At 38.9% G+C, this 22,731-nt stretch overlaps 1 protein-coding gene across 1 annotated transcript in view; it reads right to left on the bottom strand.

The window, feature by feature from the left end:
• LOC109966275 (myosin-10-like) overlaps positions 1-22,731 on the bottom strand; it is a 52,269-nt gene that overhangs the window by 8,752 nt on the left and 20,786 nt on the right. The window contains exons 5-32 of the mRNA XM_020611004.1: positions 21,666-21,926; positions 21,204-21,233; positions 20,931-20,945; positions 20,284-20,301; positions 16,066-16,158; positions 15,534-15,597; positions 15,165-15,263; positions 14,885-15,028; positions 14,290-14,385; positions 13,389-13,507; positions 12,767-12,919; positions 12,469-12,642; positions 12,125-12,298; positions 11,128-11,242; positions 8,699-8,892; positions 8,343-8,464; positions 8,165-8,234; positions 6,882-7,042; positions 6,530-6,638; positions 5,115-5,261; positions 4,728-4,919; positions 4,075-4,212; positions 2,493-2,616; positions 1,551-1,722; positions 1,170-1,382; positions 692-836; positions 265-471; positions 17-85 (exon numbers count right to left, since the gene is read on the bottom strand). Coding sequence (XP_020466660.1) covers positions 17-85; positions 265-471; positions 692-836; positions 1,170-1,382; positions 1,551-1,722; positions 2,493-2,616; positions 4,075-4,212; positions 4,728-4,919; positions 5,115-5,261; positions 6,530-6,638; positions 6,882-7,042; positions 8,165-8,234; positions 8,343-8,464; positions 8,699-8,892; positions 11,128-11,242; positions 12,125-12,298; positions 12,469-12,642; positions 12,767-12,919; positions 13,389-13,507; positions 14,290-14,385; positions 14,885-15,028; positions 15,165-15,263; positions 15,534-15,597; positions 16,066-16,158; positions 20,284-20,301; positions 20,931-20,945; positions 21,204-21,233; positions 21,666-21,926 — 3,618 coding nt within the window. The remainder of the gene's footprint in view (positions 1-16; positions 86-264; positions 472-691; positions 837-1,169; positions 1,383-1,550; positions 1,723-2,492; positions 2,617-4,074; positions 4,213-4,727; positions 4,920-5,114; positions 5,262-6,529; positions 6,639-6,881; positions 7,043-8,164; positions 8,235-8,342; positions 8,465-8,698; positions 8,893-11,127; positions 11,243-12,124; positions 12,299-12,468; positions 12,643-12,766; positions 12,920-13,388; positions 13,508-14,289; positions 14,386-14,884; positions 15,029-15,164; positions 15,264-15,533; positions 15,598-16,065; positions 16,159-20,283; positions 20,302-20,930; positions 20,946-21,203; positions 21,234-21,665; positions 21,927-22,731) is intronic.

Raw genomic sequence — 22,731 nt, 5'->3', positions numbered from 1 at the left:
TGTTCAGGTTGTCAACTTCTTTGGCTAGTTTGACGCCCTTCTTCTCTGCCTCCTCCAGCAAAGCAGACACAGTGTCCAACTCCGTCTAACAAAATATAAATGCGATTATTACAAAAGCACAATGCACTAACCCAAAGTATGACTAGTCTCTTTACATTAAACTGGGTAAATGTAAAGTCTTGTTTGTGCTCAGATAAAATACATGGGGCCTTCATTTCGTAGGAAAACTGCACCAAACATGTGACTCTCTGCGGAGATGTTTACCTGGAGTTTGAGTGAGCGTTCGCCCAGCTCTCCCTTGGCCCTCTCTACCTCGGTAGCCCTAGCCATAAACTCCTGCAGCTGGGCCTCCAGTTTCTTTCTCTTGTGTTCAGACTCTGTCTTTGTTTGCTGAAGACTGTTCACCTCGCAGGCCAGCTCTTTGTTTTCACTCTCCAGACACTGCTTGTTCTTCTCCAGGTTGGCCTTGAACTGCAGAGAACAAAAAGATAACACTTTGATGGTTTAATATTTGTAATTATAGACTGGGATAAAACAGAAAGTGATAGTGCAATCAATCCCAGCAGTTGCTGGGATCCTGTTTATTAATTCCCTGTTCAACTTTGTGTTTACATGTTGCTCAGTTGACATAGACAGTTGTATGTAGGCAAATACAAGCCCTTCCAGCTGTAACCAGGTACAGTCCACTCACTCTTTTAGCCTGTTCCAGCTGCTCACACAGCTCTTCCAGTGCAGTGGCATGCCTCTGTCTCATTTCCTGGATCTGAGCTTCGTGGTTTTTGGTCTCCTCATCTATGGCCTTCTTCAGCTCAGCCACCTCTTGCTCTCGCTTGGTCCTAGAGTTCAGACACAGTGGAGTGGGTTAAGAGGAGAGGGGACAAAACAAAATTGTCTTAAAATGCAGAGTGTAATGCTACTATTAGATTAAATGGTAACTTGTGAAAGGGAAAAAACAATGCAAAAATGTTCAGAGGTTGGTATAAATTCAATGCATGTTTATAGCACATAAATGGTCAATATCAAACATGACTCAGTGCCTAGAATTGAGAAGAGCTTATGTGTAAATTAATGATAATTTCACAAATAAGTTAGTCTTTTCTCAAACACCAGTAGGACAACCATCAGAAACATGACATAGAAAAGTTAAACCAGCGGCTTTAAACAAGCACCTGAGTTCCTGTTGGGCGGCAGTGGTATCCAGCGTGTCCTCCAGCTCCGTCTTCAGAGCCTCGAGCTCTTCACTCAGATCCCTCTTGATTTTTTCGGCTTTACTGCGACACAGCTTCTCTGACTCCAGATCCTCCTGAAGCTCCGCTATCTGGGCCTGCAGCTCCCGAATCTGCTTCAAGGCGTTGTTCTTCTGGATTGCCTCCTCATCACTCCTGGGTGGAGAAAAAACAGAACAAAGGTCAGTTTTTCTGATTTCAGATTTTTTTTTTCTACAACAATTAAGAAATTAAAAAACCCTAGAGTTACTCTTTCTATTTTAGTTGCTTTTTGGTCTGATTTAGTTCTTTCAGTATTGACTTTCATAAATGTTTATGACTGACCTGGCCAGAGTAGCTTGCAGCTCCTCCTCCTTCTTGGTCAGTTGGACCTTCAGCTCCTCTATCTGGGCCTGAAGCTCAGCTATCTGGTCCTGTAGGTCAGTAGTCTCAGCATCCAGTTTACGTTTCGCCTTTTCCAGCTCCTGGCGGGTTTTCTCCTCCTTCTTTAAACGCTCTGAAAACAGGCACAAATCAGTCAAAAGAATCATACACAAGACTGATAAAAAATGCCAAATCAAACATGGTTAATAATTATTAAAATACACTTTTGGTTTGAAGTTTGGATAATCTCGAGAGGTAAACGGGCAAAGTCACAAGTCAGAGAGGGGTCATTCAAGAAACAAAAAGGTCATAGAAAGTGACAAAAGTTTTTTGGGTACTCTCGATTTGTTTTTTTAAGATGCCTGGAGTGGCAGCGAGTTCCAGTAGCTCTGTCCTCTTTTGTGTTTTTTTTTTCTTTCCGTGCTTTCTGAATTTGTCTATCAAGATTGGTGTGTTGTAACTGTTCTTATGGTGTCTTGTTGCTTGCTCTCTGTTGTTTTTGTCCCTTACTGCTGCTGAAACACTGGTTTTTCCCAACTGTGGGATCAATAAAGTTCTACCCTACCCTACCCTACCCAAAACAGACGCACCTAATTCCTAACAGCATGACACAACAAATGCTAATTAAATTAGCAGCTTTGTAGCTCATTACCTCATTGTACTGTTGTAAACTCTAAATTCACCCCATGAAGTTATACTGAATGCCATACAGTATATCCAAAGTTTGTGTTGTTCCTCTTGGTGTGAGGACAATTCATTTAAGCTACACTTTACTGAACCCTGGACTACACTACAGCTAATGTGGTACTGCCTATCCATCTGTTTTGCAGTTCACTTTGTGTCTGTCCTTGTCAATGTTCCCTATTTCTGGTCACAGAATGGAGCCCATAACAGCAGCTTTACCTTCCAGGTCAACCATCATCATCTCCTGCTTGTTCTTCACTTTGCCGAGGTTTTTCGCCTTTTCCTCTTCCTCTGCCAGCTGGGAGGTCATCTCGCCAATCCTGTCCTCCAACATCTTCTTCTCCTGTTGGGAAAAATCAAAGTGTGGGTTGGACCAGAGGTCGTGAGAAACACTGTTACTACATGGGGGGTGTAAGAGTATGAAGTCTTACACAACAATACTACACAAGTATAAACACCATGGGACAACACAGTCATCATACCGCTCAGGAAGGAGATGCGTTCTATCTCCTAGAGATGAACGTACTTTGGTCCATAAAGTACAAATTAGTTCCAGAACAATAGCAAAGGACCTTGTGAAGACACTGGAGGAAACAGGTACCAAAGTGTCTATGTCCACAGTAAAACGAGTCCTATATCAACATAACCTGGAAGGCTACTCAGCCATGTCCACAGTACTGCTCTGAGACCGCCATAAAAAAGGCCGACTACAGTTTGCAGCTGCACACGGGGACAAAGATCTGACGTTTTGGAAAAATGTCTTCTGGGTCTGACGAAACAAAAATTTAACTGTTGGACCATAATGACCATCATTATTATGTCTGGAGGACAAAGAGGGAGGCTTGCAAGGCAAAGATCACCATCCCAACCATGAAGCACAGGGCTGGCAGCATCATGTTGTGGGGGTGCTTTGCTGGGGGGCTGGTGCACTTCACAAAATAGATGGCACCATGAAGAAGGAAGATGATGTGGATATGTTGAAGTAACATCTCAAGACATCAGCCAGGAAGTGAAAGCTTGATTGTAAATGGCTCTTGTCCAAAAGGACAATGACACCAAGCAGGCTTTCATAGTTGTGGCGAAATGGCTTAAGGACAACAAAGTCAAGGTGTTGGAGTGGCCATCACAAAGCCCTGACCTCAATCAATAGAACATTTCTGAGCAGAAGTCAAAAAGCGTGTGAGCAATAAGGCCTACAGACCTGACTCAGTTCAACCAGTTCTGTCAGGAGGAGTGGGCTAAAACTCCAGCTACTTATTGTAAGAAGTTTGTGGAAGGCATCCCAAAACCTTTGACCCAAGTTCAACAATTTAAAGACAAAGCTACCAAATACTAACTGAGTGTATGTAAATTTCAGACCCACTGGGAATGTGATAAAAGAAAAGCTAAAATCGTTTGCTCTACTATTATTCTGACATTTCACATTCTTTAAATAAAGTAGTGATCCTAACTGACCTAAGACAGGGAATGTTTATAAGATTAAGATTTTTGGTGATGTGAGGCCCAACGATTGACGATTGTCAAACTGTCCCCAGCTCATTCTAATATAAGCCTTGAAGCGGCCATCATCCAGGCGAAGCCCCTCAACCAGCCAGTGATACTACTCCTCATGATATTTCCTCTTTCTGAGGGTCTCATGTAGTCTACCCACACAGATCACCATTTCTCTGCTTTATTGCTCCAACATCTATCCCATCATATTCCTCATCCATCACCTTGATTCTAATGATCCCCAACTTAAAAGACTAGCTCTGTATTCTACTTCTTGTCCGACCCCATGATTTCCAAATATTTTTCTCACCTTGAGGTGCTTGGAGTTTTGGTCTTCCAGCAGCAGGATGTCCTCCTCCATCTTCTTGATCTTTGCTTCAGCTGTCACTTTATCCAGCTGCAGCTTCTGTCTTGCAGCTTCCTCCTCATCAAGCTGCTCCTCCAGGTCCTGTAGAAAGGAAAACACGCACATACAGTATAAACATTTATAACCAGTCTAATGCGAGTTTGTAAACTAATGGAATTAATAAAAATCTTTACAGCCCCTGGTTACTTGTCTTCAAACCATAGGTATGTCTGTTGTATTATGATGACATTTATGTGTCATGTTTTAGTCACTCTGCAATTTTCAAAGAAAATAAAACTGTTTAAACATTTTTACAGTGTGGTCTGTAATATTTTACACAATTTCAATCCAAGGAAACAAAAGTGTGCCTCACTTCTTGAATGGAAGAGAAATTCTAAAAGCACTTTACAGAACATTGGTTTTTATCTAATGTAAGTATTGAATTAAGTCATTTCTTATTCACATTGAGTCAAAATTCTGAATTTTGTGCAGTGAAAACAAATAAAACCAGGTGACTGAATTCCAGACCTAAAATCTACCAGTCACTTTGAACTTATGGATGTCAGAACAAAAATAGCAGAGGTTTGTATAAGATGCAAGGTATAAAAATTATCAACCTGAATGTGTGTCTGCATCTTCTTCTTCTCATTCTGCAGGCTCTGGTTCCTCTCCTCCTCCTCCTCTACCCTAGACTCTAAGTCATGAAGGATTTCCTCCAGCTCTTGCTTCCTAGAAAGCAGTCGAACTCGCATCTCTTCGGCCTCGGCAAACAGCTCTGTCTCCGCGTGGAGTTGTTCTGCTAGAATATTCTTCTTAGTATACATACGTGGGTGTAAATATATATATATATATATATATATAGATAGATAGATATAGATATATATATATATATATATAGAGAGAGAGAAATCTAAATGAACTGCTTCCTCACATATCACCATTATTAAAATAAAGATCTTTTTTTTTTTCCTCAATCACTGTGGAACTATTTTACTTTACATAACAGAAGACGTGTTTACCTGTTGGTGTTTTCTCTCCATCTCCACCAATTCATTCTCCACCTTGAGCTGTCTCTCCTTCACCTTTATGAGCTCCTCATCTTTGGCTTGTAACTCCTCCTCCTGTCTGGTGACCTGCAGCAGAGGCTTCACCTGGAAAAGAGAGAAACTGTCCTTTCAGCAGCTAGCGGGTCTAGCGAGACTTGAAAAACTGACACCATCATGTCCTGTTTCTTGGTGACAATGTAAACCATTAGTTGTGACAAACTGTACAAAATGCAGCCTCCAGTCCGAAACTAGTGTTAGCTGACTAAAAAATAAAAGACACTCCAGTAGAACGCTGCTTACTGCTAATGTGACTCAAAGATCTAATGTGACTCAAAGAATGAATTACTCCGAAATTAAAATCATATTAATTCAATGCAAATGTAAACTCGGGCCCATGTTAAGTTGCTAATGTTGTTGGAGTAACAGCAGAAGAACTAGAGGCAGCAGAGTGTCAAGTACACACATTTATTGAATGGCATCACATTTTTGTCAACACCGTGTAATAACTCCTAGTAATATAATTAATCAATGTGACATGGACTCAAAGAAGATGCAGAATTGATGGATAGATTAACAAACTAATAAATAATTTAAATTAATACAAGTCTATGCTAAATTTGACATTTCCCAATTACGATTCAATGAGACTCATAGCTAAATTAGCCAGCAGTGATGACTCAAACTCCACAAGGCTCCTGCATGTACGATCCACTGTTGCACCATTCTCATTTGTACTTAACAGATGTATAATGTTTTATTTAGTTTTCATCATCAGCACATGGTGTTTGCTCAGTTGTCATGGAAATTCAGATGTTAAAACTCTTTTTAAGTCAACATGAAAAGTTCTACATTTCCAAGGCACCTGAGCAGACTACACCTGATGTTGAGGACCGTGTCGTACTATATTATACTAGTGGATGTAGCAGAGATGCAGAGCTGGGTATCATCTGAGTAGCACATATAAACATTAACAACGTTAAGTTCCAGGATTAATGTTGACAGTCAAATGAAGACAATCTTCCTCTAGATGTTTGCTATAAAAATACCAGTTTTAATGTTATCCAACTGTTTAGCATTTAGCACTTTAGTTAAAAATGAGCAGTTTGTGACAGTGTGTGAACAAATTAACAGCCTTTTCCACAAACCTCCAGAACACCAGCAATCATGGAAACTGTACACAGCAAATGGTGACAGCTGTATAAACATTAAAAATGGGGACAATATTATGAAAACTACACTAAAATATCTGTTTTCAATGACTAAAACTAACAGAGATCAAGACAAAATTTTGACAAACTTTTAAAATATCCATTTTCATCAAAATCCAAATCAAATTTAGGTGCCAACATGAATACTGCTGTCAGAGATCTCACCTTGGTGAAGAGCCTCCACCACTGCCAGTGTCGCAGCTTCAAGTAAGCAGCACAGTTCCTCTGGAGGACCTTCAAGGCACTCAGCTGCTGCTGCTTCTTGGCAAAGGCCCTAAGGAAAGAAAAACATGGCAAAATAAATCAATGTCTAAGTAGAACAGTGTTTTTAAAGTGTGCAGTGGTGGGTTTTTTGGTCCATATGGTAGCAGAAACAAGTTGTGAACACAACATATTATTTAAGATGATATGGCAAACACCTGACGAATGTAAGCTCAACATTCACTCTGTTTTAGGTCTCTATTAGCTGCGTGCTCATCAGCCTATGTAACAGCACATACATAGATATGACACTCACTTGCGTGCCAAATATCCACGGCACACAGACTGGAAGTATATGATGATGTCAGTGATCTTCAGGTCTCTCTCCTCCTCCAGGTGAGCCAGTACACCTGTTCTAAAGAAGATCTTACTCTGACCAATACGGAACAAGTTGGGGTCCAGCTCCAGGGCTTGGATCTGTAAAAGAAACACAGAGCGTTGTTGAAAAATAACCTGACAGCAGGGGAACTTCACATTTTATTTTAATTAATTTAAAAAGTTGAAAAACAAAATGCTGTACAGAGTCCCACCAGGATCAGTTTTTGGGCCCCTCTTATTCTTGAGAAAGTGAACAACTGAATAGGACAAAATTTTTCCCTTTTTTCATTTTCCTTACTTGCATCTTTTCCTTGTGTCTTAGTCCCGGTCATGTAAGATGCGAGGAAAAAATGCAAGGAAAATGTGGACGAGAGGGCTCATGAAAATAAGTTAACATGAGACATCCTTTCCACCATCGTTCATCTGAAGTGTCCAATTCACCAACTGATTTCTGATAAAGGGACATGTCAGTTCATAAAAAACTTCCATGAAGGAACATCTCAGCTATCCTCTAATGACTCCTCCAGCAGCCTCCTCACTCCTCAGAGCCAATAAAAGAAATTTGGAATGCCCACAGTCCTCGGGCGACCGGAACGAATTCTGGGTCAACCGAGGATGGAGCAAGATATCTGTGGATCCTTTCACTGGCTCCCAGTTAAATACAGAATTAAATTTAAGGCCCTATTTAATGTCTACACAACGGTCTGGGCCCAAAATACAGTGTATATCAGGGATATATTTGCTGAGTTTTATCGTTTTAATATTTTTATGCATTATGTAAAGCACTTTGAATTGCCTTTGTATATAAAAATGAGGCATACAAATAAAGTTGCCTCACCTTGAAGCTAGCCAAGTGCTTTAGAATCTGTACAGCATACAACACTGTCTACTCTTAGACCCTTGATTTGGTTAGTGAAAAACCTCCAGGAAATACGTTAACAGGAAAACAGCAAGCTAGCTCAGAAAGAAAGTGATGTCCCATTCTTAATTCTGCCTACTATGCTCGGACTGTTTAAATGTTTCTCTGACCTATGAACACAGACATCAACAAAGCACAACATCAGACCTGTTTGAATTGCTGAACAAATCTGAGAAGTGAGCGACAGCTAAAGTAAGACTAAAACCATGAATAAAGAAGTCGTCTTTACAGTCTGACTGTTTCATCCAATAGCAGTAACAACTGTAATAGTTTAAAAATAAAATGCAGCTAAAAAGCACTACCATTCTCTCACAGGCCTGCTTCCCATCCATGAAACCCTTGGGGATTGCATTGGGTGTCAGAATTTCATATCTGTGAACAAAACAGAACATAAATGTAAGTTAAAAATTAAGCCAACCTTTCCTCTCTCTGGCTAAAATGGAGTTACAGAGTTCAAAAAGCTTCTTTATTGGTTGTCACCTCTGTCTGAACTCCTGGAAGACAATGCGGTTGGGGAAGCCCTGTCTACAGATGCGGATCCCTTCCAAGACTCCATTGCACCTCAGCTGGTCTAGAACCAGGTGAGGCTCTAGTTTACCAGCCTGAAGGAGAAAACAAGATGACAAATAAGTACGAGTGTACTTCAGCATATTTTACACACAATTTCTACTCTATAAAAAAGCCAATACCAGACTCTTCTCAGACTGTCAAAATTTTTGTTCTACTACTGTAGATATAACAAGAACACATCTGTATCTAATACAATCTTACAGGTCCCTTATTTTGCTTTGTTTGACCCAGAGCATTCTAAAAATAAGATAAAAATATGTCTTTACTCTTTTTTCATGGTTAGGGATGATGCAACGGACAAAATTGGGGTTCGTGTTCCTCAGTGTGGCCATCAGCTTGGTGAGCGACTCCTTGTAGAGCTGTCCCACGGTACGGAACATGCCCTTTTTCGTTTTGTAGGTGGCACCAAAAGCTGTCTCGTTCATTCCTGCCACTTGGTCCAGGCCCACGATACGGTCGACTGGTGGGGAGATGGGGAAAACTGGTTAGGGTGGGAAGCCTGCATTCGGAGCAAAAAGTAGCTGTAGAAACAGCAGCAGTAAACACTGTGAAAAAACATAGCCGAATGATCAAGTGCAAATGGATGAAGGAGACATTACACATTACTGTCAAACAACAGCAGCCTAACAAAGTGGCATTCAATGTCTGGAGTTACCACCAGCTTCTGCAGATGGAGATGGAGCGCAGGGCCAAGCCAGCCTACATACAGGGCTCTATATGTTGTTCCACTGGAGGAAACTACCACTTTTTATAATGTGACTCATGTACTAAATACTAACAAGAACTGAACTGCTCTTCTGAACATATTTACTGTTTATGACACAAAACATGCATCAACATATTGCTGTGAAAATAATCTCTTCTCAAAATATTTTGAAGATGCAAATACCAGACACAAAATATTCCAATACTTTTCATAACTTATTTTTAAAAAGGGGCACTCCAGTAATTTTAAAAATGAGGATCATGGTTAGTACTACTCAGCCTAGGAAAACAGGTGTATAATGTCTAGAGTTACAATGATTAGATTAATTACCGATAAGTTAATCAATAACACAATACTTTCATAATGGAATAGTCAAGTAAATCTTTTTTCCAGTCCAAAATGCCAAAGCTTTGGCATTCCAGCATCTAAAATCTGCAAAATTGCTGCTTTTCTTTATCTTACTTAACAGTGAGCTGAATAGGTTTTAAACTGCTTGTCAGACAAAACAAGATGTCTGAAGACATCACCCTGGATTTTAGGAAATTGCGACTGCTTTTTAAATGAATGAATGAAAATAATTGTCGGTTACAGCCCTAATAATGTCTTCTGTGGCTCAGGAGGCAGCTTTGTCATTACTGACATCGCATGCATAATTTCGGCTTTGGTTTGAAAACAAGCCAAAGATTAAAACAAAAAACTTGCATTGCAAACTGTGGAGGTCATAACAGTATTATGAGAAATGTAGGATGCAGCACATTCTGGAGTTTAAACGAAACCTGGAAATAAACATCAAGTTATCTCAACCCCTGCTGCATCAATTTTGATTATTCTTTTTTTAATCTTTTTCTTGCAGAGGTTGTAAACCTCAATGGGCTTTATTTCCCTGGTGAAATAAAAGTAAAAAGGAAAATATATACTTTTTCTAAAACGGCTTAATTAAATGGCACTGTACACGAGTTATGACTTATCACTTAATTAAATATACACTATGTCACATAATAATATCCCAGCAGCTTAATTAAAATTACAAGTAACTGGAGTTTCAACAATTAAAGTGAAGCGATGCATGGCTGCCGTGTGAACCCTCTACACTGATTGTCTCAAGAACATCTCCTCGTTTCAGTTCCATGCTACTGTGACCCTAAGTAGGAGGGAGGAAGGCCAGAAACTAAAGTCATGAAATATTCTTCAGTCATGTTCCAAAGCCTTAATTTGCTCCTGGATGTATTACATCACAGAGAGGGCGACAAACAGAGAAATGGGCTGCGAGGAGTCGACTGTTTCAGAGCCGCTGACCATACAAAGAAACACAAAGCGCTGAGACAAAATAAAACACACTGTTTTGACTAAAGGGAGCAGATGTTCGAGATTCTACTTGAACTTAATTACGAATTGGGCACTACTGCTTTTGGCTGAGACAAGGGAGCCATGCAGCCTGGAAGCAAATGGGAGCCATTTTAGCTATGACAGACACAGCACCGGCTGAAGCATGAAACATACAGCCAGATCTGGGCAAAAATACACCAGTACACTTTGAAGAAGTTAACCTGCTTGGGGATCACTTATATTTAGCCTCCCAAGCCTTTGAGCAGTGTAGTTCCACAACCCAGTGCGGTTAACTTTCAGCTAATATTATTTTGGCCCAGGTCTGCTATGGCATGACCCAGTCATTCACCTGCCGGCTCATCCAGACTAGTAGCACTGTCATAGAATGAAGCCCTTTGAATGGTCTGAATCTCTACAACACAGAGAAAGAGACAAGGAGCGGAAGGTGATGCATTAATTTTTGGAAACGTGTATAGTCCTGGGTCAACAAGGGAGATACCTGATGTTAGTAGGGTTGAGTGAGAGGTGTTATCAATGTGCTGGTTAACTGAACAAGCAAAGGTACACATATAATAATGCTAACACCATCTGTTACTAGAATTTGTATCTCATGGTATTCAGTACTGTTTAAAGTGTTTAGAGGTAAAGCAGGTAGCAGCTCACCGTCTTTCCAAAGTTCAGCCACAAATTTGTCAGTTGACTGATGCAGAAGTGTGGCCACATTGTCATTCAGAGGGTCCATGTTCTTCATTAGCCACTCGTCAGCCTTGTAGTCCACCTGTAACAATGAAGTGGTGCAAATCAGCAATACGAACAAAAATAATACCACGGTTATTGTCTGCCTGACAATAGATGTTTTAGGCCAATATGATATAAATGTCTGGGATTCTGAAACATTTTAATAACAATACATCAGCCGATATTCATTTTTTACACTGAAAAATAATATGAACAAACATTTTAAATATAGATTCTTTATATTTGCCATCTTAAATAACTGCATGCAATTGAAATGCTGTGTTTCTCAAATGCATAACTCCACTGACATTAAAATCCACTCCCATTCCAAATCATACAAATCAACCCAGGAGTCAATGATGCATTCCCTCAAAATCCCACCACAGCCGAGCCATGCATCAGTGATTTATCTGAGCTCTGAGCGTCAGAAAGGTTTTGCTGGCTGGCTGATTTTCACAGATGAACAGGAAGGAAAAGAGACATTTAGGAAAATATGTAGACACAAATAAAGAAGTGGTCCTACATAGAACTATACGTACAAGTACAATAAGAAATAAAGCAGTTATACTGTATCTACTCTTCGAGAAATGGAATCAGTGCCTTAATGATACGGCATGTGCCATATGTGTCTGAGTTTATGTTAAACTAAAGCAACTGAAAGTCTAAGTGCTTACAGTAACAACAAAATAAGCACAATGTATCAGCTGTATCAACTATCAACAGGAAGATTAACTTGTTTTGGTGAGTGTTTTTTGGAGAGGGCTGCCGAAAATCAAAGTTTTATCCTTCAGTAAACTGTAATTTCCAAAGAAAGCCTCAATTTAGTTGTTGTTCTGAAAATCTGCCCTCAAGATGCCTTCCAGTTTAAAAAGAATCAAACAAACACCAGTCTATTTTCAGAGAAAAGAGAAATCCCACGTACCCTGCCGGCATAGTGGATGATACAGAAGTCGGCCTTATCTTTGAGCTGACGAGGCTTTTGAAACTTTGTGTGTGTGCCCTGCTCCTGGATCAGCTTTTCTATAAAGGTTTTGTCTGTGGCCTTGGGGAACCAGCACTCTTCATCCAGCAGAGCCAACACTCCTGGGGGGTTCGCCTAAAAGGACACAACTAAATCAAACAATACCTTTTCCTAGACACAAACAGAACTTCTGTTTTACATTTTCAGTAGAAAAGGTTAAAGAAAGAAAAAATGTTTTGGGAAGTGTGTTTTGAAATTGTTTCTCATCTCTTTGATTCAGTTACAAGATAATCATTCAGACTGACCGGCCTCTCAATAAGGTCGATGCAGGGCTGCAGGTCGAGGCCAAAGTCGATGAAGCTCCACTCGATGCCCTCCCTCTGGTACTCCTCCTGCTCCAGGATGAACATGGTGTGGTTGAAGAGCTGCTGCAGCTTCTCATTGGTGTAGTTGATACACAGCTGCTCAAACGAGTTCAACTGTAATGAGGAGAAATACAAGAAAGGACAACAGTTTCACTGAAACAGTAACAACAACTTCCTCTAGCCACTACTGGACAAACTGTGCTCTTTAAGGAACCTGAAAAAACATTTCAACCCAAACCTGGAAAATCTCAAAACCAGCAATGTCCAGGATGCCAATGAATGAAGCACCCTGGCGCTTGGTTCTGTCCAGGGCTTTGTTAATGCGATGGACCAGCCAGCGGAACAGTCGCTCATATGTTGCTTTAGCCAGGGCCTCAACAGCAAAGTCAGCCTGGAGGGAGGCAGAGAAGACAATTGGGAATGAAGCACAATGCCAGAATTCAAAGTTTATTCCATAATGATGCAGATTTATTTCTACACTTGTTATTGACTCCTCTCCTTATGTACCCAGGGTTGTACCTTTGACTTTTTTTTTTGTAAAGGAATCATATATTCACTGAGACATGACATCCTTTATACTGATGATTCAAATGTCTATCAAATGTTCTAAAGTGCTCCAACTCCCAATCTGCTTACATTGTCGGTGCAGAAAATGAAACTGAATTTTATTACTGAAACACTGGGGCACCTGACAAATTCCTCCTCCACCTATTATTTTATGATGAAATTAACTTAGACTGAAAAAGACTGACTTCATCACTTCAATTACTATACATCATTATTAGTGTTACTGAGGAGTAGCTGGGAGAAAAAGAGGATACACATTGTATCTGTCAGTAAAAATGAAACAGCTCACTGACCTGCTCTTTAGTCTGTGCCTTCTGGACGTAGTCTCTTCCCACTTTGATCCTTGGTGACAGGATGGCTCTGGTAAACTCCATTACATTCATACCCAACAGATGACACAGCTTCTGAGCGGCTGGTATGAAAAAGTCATTTAAATCAGCATAAAAGGACACTACAAACAATATATATATCACTCATAGGTTAAATTGATTTATTAAGATTAGGAATTAAACTCAATCCCAAAACGACTATTGTATTTTCAAGAGTGAGTTGCTAGAAATGAGGATATGTCCTAATGACAGCTACTTGACTTAATGGATATTGTTAAGACAATCTAAAAGCCACAGAAAGAGATCTAAAGTATCCATTAAAGTTTACAGCTCAGCACTGTTGTTTGCCTATTTCTGATTATCACAAATCATTCAAAGATGTTACGTTCTCACACGAACTGTAATGAGGAAAATGTCCTATTTTACAAGAAGTAAATGATTAGATCTGCCAAGTCTTACTCCTAAAAAACAACAGCTTCTGTTCTGGGTTCTGCTAGTCAACTCTGGGAATATCTGGTTGAGCTGTATCACTTGCATTAGACTATCTCTCTCTCTCTCTGTGTCCCTCTCCTTTAAGTGCCACATCTGCAGAGCCACATGTTGAGGAACTGGGAGGCTGTACCCCAGTTGGCTTAATGTGGCTTAATGGCAGACTGACAAGGCTCAGGGAGAGAAAAGACATAAATCATGGTTTCCTCCGTTCAGTGGATAAGCAAGAGTGTGAGGAAGGCAGGAAAAGAGGAGTTGAAGCATATATGGGGAATAGAAAAATAGTGTCTTGACCTGTGAGCTTCCAGCTACAGTTAGGAAACAGATGTAAAAGGATTGCTCTGTATGTGTGTGCGAGTGAGAGAGAGATACCTACCAGTATTGTCGGGCATAGAGGCTTGGTCACTGTTCCTCTCTTTCTTGAAGACAATGTTACCAAACTGAAGCACCGAGGACACCACTTTCAGCATGGCTACAAGAATAAGCAAGAATAGATCATTTAGCAACGCTATGTTTAAATTGTCAAACATTAAGCAATTTTATGGTCATGAAAATATTTAGAAAGTACCTTAATCTTACTGGGAACTATCAGACATTTCTTACATTTTAAGACAGGGTGGGGACAGAATGTAGACTTTTTCTAATTCTAATTCAAGGTGTGGCTGGAAGCCAACTGTCATCTACAGCTCCATATAGTATGTAGTACTGCACTGGAAGTCAAGCATTTTTGACTGATTTGATCAAATCCCTCTTGCAAAGACAATGTCCACACATTGTCAAAACCAAAGTGAACAAAACTGCTGTTTCACTGTTAATTCAAACTGGAACAAAACTATTTCTAAAAACCATAAAAACAAAAAAAAGGGACCTTGATAAGTAATCTATACCCAAAGCTGCAGTCCTGTTTAAATGATCTCACCAGGGTACACACAAGTGAAAGATTTTATGCTGGTATACAAGAGAAAACATACACATAATCTCCTCATGGGCGAAGCTCATGATGTGCATGGCCTCCATGGTCTCGTGGAAGTTGTCTTTGTCCTGCTGTCCTGGGATTGGGAGGTTACCATTGGACAGGAAACGGTAGTTGTTGAATCCTTCCAAAAGCAGATCCGCTGCGGACAAAAAAAAAAAGGAAAAACATTTAGAAATATAATCAAGGCTAAGCTCACACTAGACACAGGGGGCGGGGGTGCAAAACTTACAAGTACTCTACTTTAGAGATCTTATAATGAAGCTCAGTCCACTTACATCTGAGGTGCTCTCCAGCTCCAGCCAGCAGCTGGTAGAAAATGTGGAAGGTGCGCTCATCTTTGGCTTGACGAATAGCTCTGGATTTCTCCAGTAAGTCTGATACAAAATGGTCAAGGAAAAAAAAAAATCTACCAATCTATTTGTGGGTCAGTATGATCAAAACTTAGTCACATTTTTTAAACATGAGATAAATCCTTCATACAGAGAAACATGGTTGTGATTGCAGATTAAAATCTATACTCTGCTTCAATAATCACAACAAACTCTTCAACATGGATTTACTGGATTCATTTTGTGTGAGCTATAAATATCTCACCTACCTACAATGACAGAAGTGTCTTAGTAAATTATTTTAAAACAGGATACATGTTTCAATATTGGCTCCAACAATATATCCAGTGACATCGAAGTTGATCCGAATGAATTTCCCCTGCAGAGGTCAACACCAGATACAATAAATGCAAAAGAAGCTCACAAGACATGAAACACACACATCAAATGGCAGCATAATGATTCTCTTGTAATGCACACTGAAGCCTCTCCTCTATAACCATCAACAGTGATACAAATCATCTATGTGGTATTTTCAACAACTAAAAACAAAGAAATAAGCACCCCTCTTGTCCTCCATCGCTGTTAAGAAGCCTGCTAAGTGGAAGTGCCTCCAGTGTGAAACGCTCCAGTGTAACAAAAGGTATCATTAATAACTAGCAGGTACCTGTGTCCACCTATATGTGGAAAAGTAGTACTTAAATTAATCTGAATTAATTTTGTCCTTGTGTACTGTATTAAAAAAAAAATTGTAAATCTGGTTCGAGTGCTAAATCTGGATCAACCAGTTGAGATCCATATTTGCGAACAGAGCCCCCTTTGATGAATAATATTTTTCTGAACTTACAAAACGTGATGAGTTGTCATTTTTCACAGTTTTAGCATTCCCAAAGGATTCAAGGATGGGATTGGCTTGTAAAAGCTGTCGTTCCAATTCACCCTGAAAAAACAATGTTATAGCAGTCCTTTATTAACACATGAAATTCAAGAACATACAGTACAACAAAAATGTTGAGAAGCTAGTTGTGATTTTCACCTACAGTCAAAAGAAATATACAAGCATGCAGACAAAGACAGCAGACATTGTGCATTTTATACAGAAACACCCCAAATATACTATTCCCATGTACTGTAAGTAAAACAAACAAAGCCTGAGAGAATACGATGATAGCAAGTTTAACTATAAAAAACAAAACAAAAACTAACAGTAAACTTATTGCAGCAAGTCCGTTAAAAAAAAAAAAAAAAAGCAAGAAGAAAAATTATTTAAAAAAAACTGTGGACAAAATAAGCAAAAACATTTGAATAAACAAAGACCCACACGTGGTGTCCAATTTGGCACAATGTTGCAGGTCTACAGATTTTTATGTTCTCATAGTAACATTTCACCAGCTGTGACATGGACATTAAACATTACTTCACTAAATTTTATTAAAACATTTATTAAAACTTTTAAAAAAATGTAAATGCTTAAAACACAGTATCTGAAAATATTTAGACTAAAATAACATGTAAATGAAGCCATTTATCATGCTTTCTCTGCATTTGTCCATAGTCTCATTTAATGAAGGTTTCTATTTTCTAACTATAGGTTAATGTAAAATTTCTAAGGCAACCATGCAGTGCATCATGAAGAGCTTTAAATTCCTTTTCCTCCAAAGCTAGGCCAAGCAGAGACAATGTGACCATTTAAAAAAAAAAAATCAATATAAAGTGCCAACATCTTTATGTGATAAATGATTCAAACGAGACGAGGCCAATCTGCTCTAGTAGGTAGAAACATGATGAAAAAGTCATCAAATCAATTCTTGTTCATACATTAGTTCAAATTCTGGACTGATCTGATCAGTGCCAAAATGGCTAACAGAAAAATAATCACTGGAAATTTTGAGAAACTAAATAACTAATCACACATATTAAATGAAAAGGAAAATAACCATCGTTTGGATCCCTTGATGGGCTCACATGTAAATCAAAATGCTGAAACCATTACCTTTGGCTGTGACAAAACCCAGACAGTGACCCTACTGTATCATGTCTGCACCACAAAAAAGAAACATTTCAGTTTTTTTTTTTTTTTTTTTTAAACAGACCAAAAACTTAAAATGGCTAAATGAACAAAACGACTTGCACAGATGTTTGGATAGGTGGCCTGCTATGTTTCCATCTATGTCACATTGTAGGCTTTGTCATGACCAGAGAAACCAAAATAACTGAGAGAAAGAAAAAAAACAACACTCTTCTGTAATGTTTTTTTTTGGGGGGGAGGGGTCTTGTGGCTGAATAAAATATTTTCCTGTTACGTCAAAAATAGCTGCAGACACTGAAGGTCTGAGGAGGCCATTTTCCACAGAAGGGAGCCGAGGATACATTGCGCTCAGGCTGAGAGACAAGTAATCTGATCTTTGGCTGTAGAATGAGATGGGCTGCTTTTAATTGAGTTTCTGAGCAGCTGGCATGAGGTGCTGCTGATTTTTTCCTTTTCCAACTATCAAAGCTGTAGAGTGCAGAGGATTTAAACCAAAAGTTTATATAGAAACACAAGCCTGTGGTGCAACGTGATAGTTAAAATGATTCATTGGCAACCTCTGCTGATCTATGTGGTCTGCTGCAAGCACATACAAACAAAGAGGAGATTACAAACACTGACCCACATTCCCCTTGCAAAATGAGCATATCAGACTTGTGATAGCCAACGGAGCCTGCTTCTCCAATCTGACACACTATCGGTCAACATGACAGCATCCTTGATCCCTCTGAGGCTAAAAAAGTATCCTAATCATCTCCTTCAAACTAATAATACTTTTTGGTTACATGACTGTCATTACAGAAGACATTTCCAGGTCATAGATTCAAGTTTGTGCAATCTGTTTAGTAGACCATGGTGCAGAGTATTAAGACAGACTGGGTAAAGCCAAAGAGAATCCGTCAGAACTGAGGCAGAGGTGGGCATGTTTGGACTGCTCAACGTCTGCTCTGGCGGTCACGTGGTCTAACATTACGAGTTTTCACCAGCAGGAAAAAGAACACTTCTTGGGAAATGACACAAAATATTTAAATGTAGAGAGGAATAAGCCAATGTGGAAAATGGTCTTTTTTCATCATACATAATCCAGGTGAACTCCTCACGTAAATTTCAGAGACGTAACTCATGTAGCTGCTAGTTTGGGAGTTGTCGAGTGTAAATGAATGCAAGAGAACAGAGAAGCCAGTTTCAGTCTGTCAACAGTCTGACATACCTGTCAACAGTATCAAATGAGGTCATCAGTTCAATTTCAAAAGGTTTAACACAGGGGTCTCAAACTCCCGGCCTGCGGACCCCCCCATTTCCGGCCCGCGACCTGATGTCAAAATAGTAATGTAACTCGACCCTTGAGGTTATATTTTGTTATTTCGTTTTATCCCCACAATAACCACTTATTGTGAAAATTAAGTATTTGTAATTATTTATAATTTTTTCATAAAAAACACATTTATTTTGAAAATGGTAAATACGGAACAAAGGTTTTTAAGCAAACAGGAAGCGCAGGTCCGGAGCCGTACAGTGTGGCGCTGCTTCCAGAGCACGCGGCAAAAAAAAATAAGGAGACGAAAAAGAAGTAGCGCGGAAGGTATGTCACATTCAAAATCAAAAAGAAAATTCGACAGTGAGCACAGACAGTTTCAAGAAAAGTGGACATTGCAGTATTTTTTGTTGAGTTAGGTGGAAATGCAATCTGCCTCATTTGTAAAGAGAAACTCGCCGTTCTTAAGGAATATAATATCAAGCGCCATTATTGGAGTAAACATGGACAACATTATGAGAACTACAATGGAGATGACAGAAAACGAGCCACGCAGCTACAAAGAGGACTAGTATTCCAGCAAGGACTTTTCCACAAAACCGGGTGCAATAGGATGCAATAAAAAGTGAAGTTAAATGCTGTTTTTTTTTTCTTGTTTAACATTATACTGTTAATGTTTCAGATTTTAATATGAAGACAAGTTGCAAAGTTGTCAGTTGTGTTGTAAAATATAGTGTTCTGGAATTTCATTCAATTCATTCAGTTCAGTGCAATGTTTAAATAAGAGGAAAAAGTTTGCCTTGCCTTTGGTGTGAAACATGCAAATATATGCATATTTTTTATTTTTGTCACGATTTTATTTATATATACACAGGTTGCTAGCACAGGTGTCTTAAGTGTTAAAATACATGTGTTCAAGATATTTGCAGTTTATTCATTCAAACGTTACCAATAAATATTTAATATTTGCATTAGCTGTTTTGTATTATTAAAAGCACATTTTCAAAAATATGTTATCTTTTGTATTACTCAACTACTGATGTGGCCCTCCAGTGAGCTGACGGTGGCAGTGGTGGCCCCCAGCTCATTTGAGTTTGAGACCCCTGGTTTAACAGCAGCTTTACTGTAACCGAACAACTATGCAATTGTTATCAATAAATTTAACAGTTATAAACAATAGGGACTTATTCATTCTCTAGAACAATATTGGCCAAACTGAAATACAATTAAATATTCTCCTCAAATTGTTGATCTCTAGAGAGCACATTATCGAGCTAGGTTGTGGAATTTCAAGATACATTTCTGAGTAGGACATGGATCTTGCTTGAGCCCTCCAGGAACTGTAAAACCTTAGTGCTAACATGCCAACAGGGGGTTCATATAAAGAAACAAAGTGAGAAATATTACAGATACCAGGTTAAGTTGCTTTATGGGTTTAATAAAAGCATAGATTCCATCAGATTCATGGAAGCCCATTAGTTTATTAAATGAAGATTAAAGCAATTATTTCAATCAGGACATGGTAAGTTAAGAAAAATGTTAAAAGTTTGAAAGAAGTGGTGCTTATTAAATCAGGGATGATGAAAAGTATAAATCAAAAATTACAACAAAGCTACAGCAGGTAGATTTAGGTGCATGGAAAGAATCTCCTGCCCAATTTCAGGCAGTAATTAAAAATTCTGTTATTTTGTGGGTAAAGAAAAGGCAGCAGCAGAGCGGGCAAAGCACCCCAGTGACATTGAAAGTAAGGTGAGATAGGTGAGAAACTACATACTACTCACATAAAACAGGGGTCCACTCTGTAGGACATGGGGAGATTTGGTTGTCATTATGGGAAATAATAAACTGCATTAATATCATGGATACAATGAACGTATAGCTCAAGATATACATTTTTCTAACAAGTCTGTAATCCTGGTCCTCAAGTCCCAGATTACTGCTGGTGTTCTAGGTTAACAGGTAGTTACTTTTGTGTGCCATGCATCTTAGGTATGATTCAGTCACTGGTTAGACAGCAAAAAAAAAAAACTTAATCATAACCTATTCTGACCAATATGCTTCCTAGAGATTCCCTCAGTTGACACTTAAATGAGAAAGGTGTGGTCAATAGCTTGAACCGAATAGTCCAAAGTGCAGATATGCAACGCCTTTAAAGTGCACCGACTATTCAATAGCTTGAACCGAATAGTCCAAAGCGCAGATATGCAACGCCTTTAAAATTAGCAATCAACTGTTGCCAGCAGCAAAATGGCTGTTTCCTATAGAAAGGTTGGCATGTGCCTGTAACAACACATAAAACATGCATATGACTGTTTCACAGAGTGTGAACCACCACACTGACAATTTCACAGTACGGCACATCTGAACACAGTGCATAAACCACACTAAAGAAACCTGAATAATCATGCCAGTTTTAAAATTTACTTACAGCTGCATTTTGTGCCTGACAGAGAGGGGAAAAAAAAAAAATCAATGCTAAATGTGCTGATTTTTTTTTTTTTGTTTTTTTTTATTGTTCAGGCATTTTAAACAAAATTGTCAAGAGTAACTACTGACATCCTCAGTCGTACCAAAACCATCTGATTAGCACCCAGTACACAGAGATATTATGAGCCCGGGTTATAGAAAAAAATAACTTCACTGGAAAGGAAAATGTTAGTGTAGCATGCACATGGTGTATAAGAAAAGCATAAAGACTTGCCTGTAGTTTCACTGGTTTAGGGGATTCTGGCTGTTTGTTACAGATAAACAAAAGCAAATTGTTAGATTGTGTGCACAAAGCCATGTCATCCACTACAGGTACTGGTATCTATAATTACCCATACTATAGGTAATTATCAGCACAACTCAAACTGTGACTTCTTTATAACCTCATTGAAGCCCACAACAAACCTCTCATTTAAGGAGAGCTTCAGCTGTACTGTTCTTCTGATGATACATAGGTATATTTTATTCCATAGAGCATCAAAACAATAACATGGCCTTCAAGAGTTTTAGGGGCATTCAAAGATATGATAGGACATAGCAGTAGTAATTAATTGTGCATACAAATCCACCAATAACATTAGTAATTCAACACCTTTTTATGGGATGTTTGTGTTAAGGCTTAAAGCGGGTGTTGCTAGCTTACATTAGAGTCATGAACGAAGGAGAGAAAACTTACAGGAATGTTGTGGTCTTTTCTTCCTTTGTGGGAGGAGGCAACATGTGCCAGGTATTGAATGACCTTTTTGGTGTTTTCTGTCTTGCCAGCTCCCGACTCTCCTCTGCGAGACAAAATAAATAAATAAACAAACAATGCACACAAGTAGACATCCTCAGAACAGTGAAACACTAAGCTGTTTAGAATGAGCAATTTACTTTGGCACCTTAGCTGCTGGGTGATCTTAAAAATGGCATCAATACACTGAATATGTACCATCCTCTTTTAGTGTTACAGATTTGCAGGTGCAAGGCCTCTTCAACTACAACACTCTCCCTAGTGTTGAAATCTTTCCATAGAAGAACAGATTAATGAACTTCCCCATCCTGTGTCAGCAAAGGGAATGATGGGATCCATCTCTGTCAACTATATGCATACAGCATTCCATTTCTTTCATAGATGTGATGTTTTCTAGATAACATGGGTACACGAGTGAAGTGCCTCATTTTATGACACTATGCTCATCATTTTGACAAAAGATTGACAGTTACCAAGCAGTAAAATAGACCTCATTTTGTGAAATCAGATATATTTATTATGTGTAAAGCTCAAAAATAAACTTTACGGACAACAGATATGTTACGATAGAAGAAGTAAACTCACATAAAAAGTAAGGATGAAAGACTAACTTATATTAAATACTATATTAAGACATTTTTGTATTTTGTCAAGCTGAATAACGACATAGGGAGAATGTTAACTTCTTTTCTCCTCCAGCTGTTTTTGTGGAAGCCCCAGAGTTTCAGGGAATATCCAAATTTAAAATCGTATTATTTGAAAGAGACTTTCTAGCTTTAAGACAATTTGAAAATATGCAGGCTAGCAGTTTGGTACCATATTATTGGATGATAACTACAGTACAAATACATCACACATCAGACCTCCACACGCTCTCTTTGCTGGAAACAGAAACATGGACAAAGTTGCCAATATATAAAAAATGTACAACAATTTTTCTTTTGTTTGTTGAAAACTGTAGAAGTTATTAAAAAAAAAAAAAAAAAGGGTCCTCCCTTGATAGGGATAA

This window comes from Monopterus albus, unplaced genomic scaffold (genome assembly GCF_001952655.1).
Source record: "Monopterus albus unplaced genomic scaffold, M_albus_1.0 scaffold108.1, whole genome shotgun sequence".
Classification (NCBI taxonomy): Eukaryota; Metazoa; Chordata; class Actinopteri; order Synbranchiformes; family Synbranchidae; genus Monopterus; species Monopterus albus.
The sequence above is the reverse complement of the archived record's forward strand: the minus strand, read 5'-3'. Positions and strand labels throughout refer to the sequence as shown.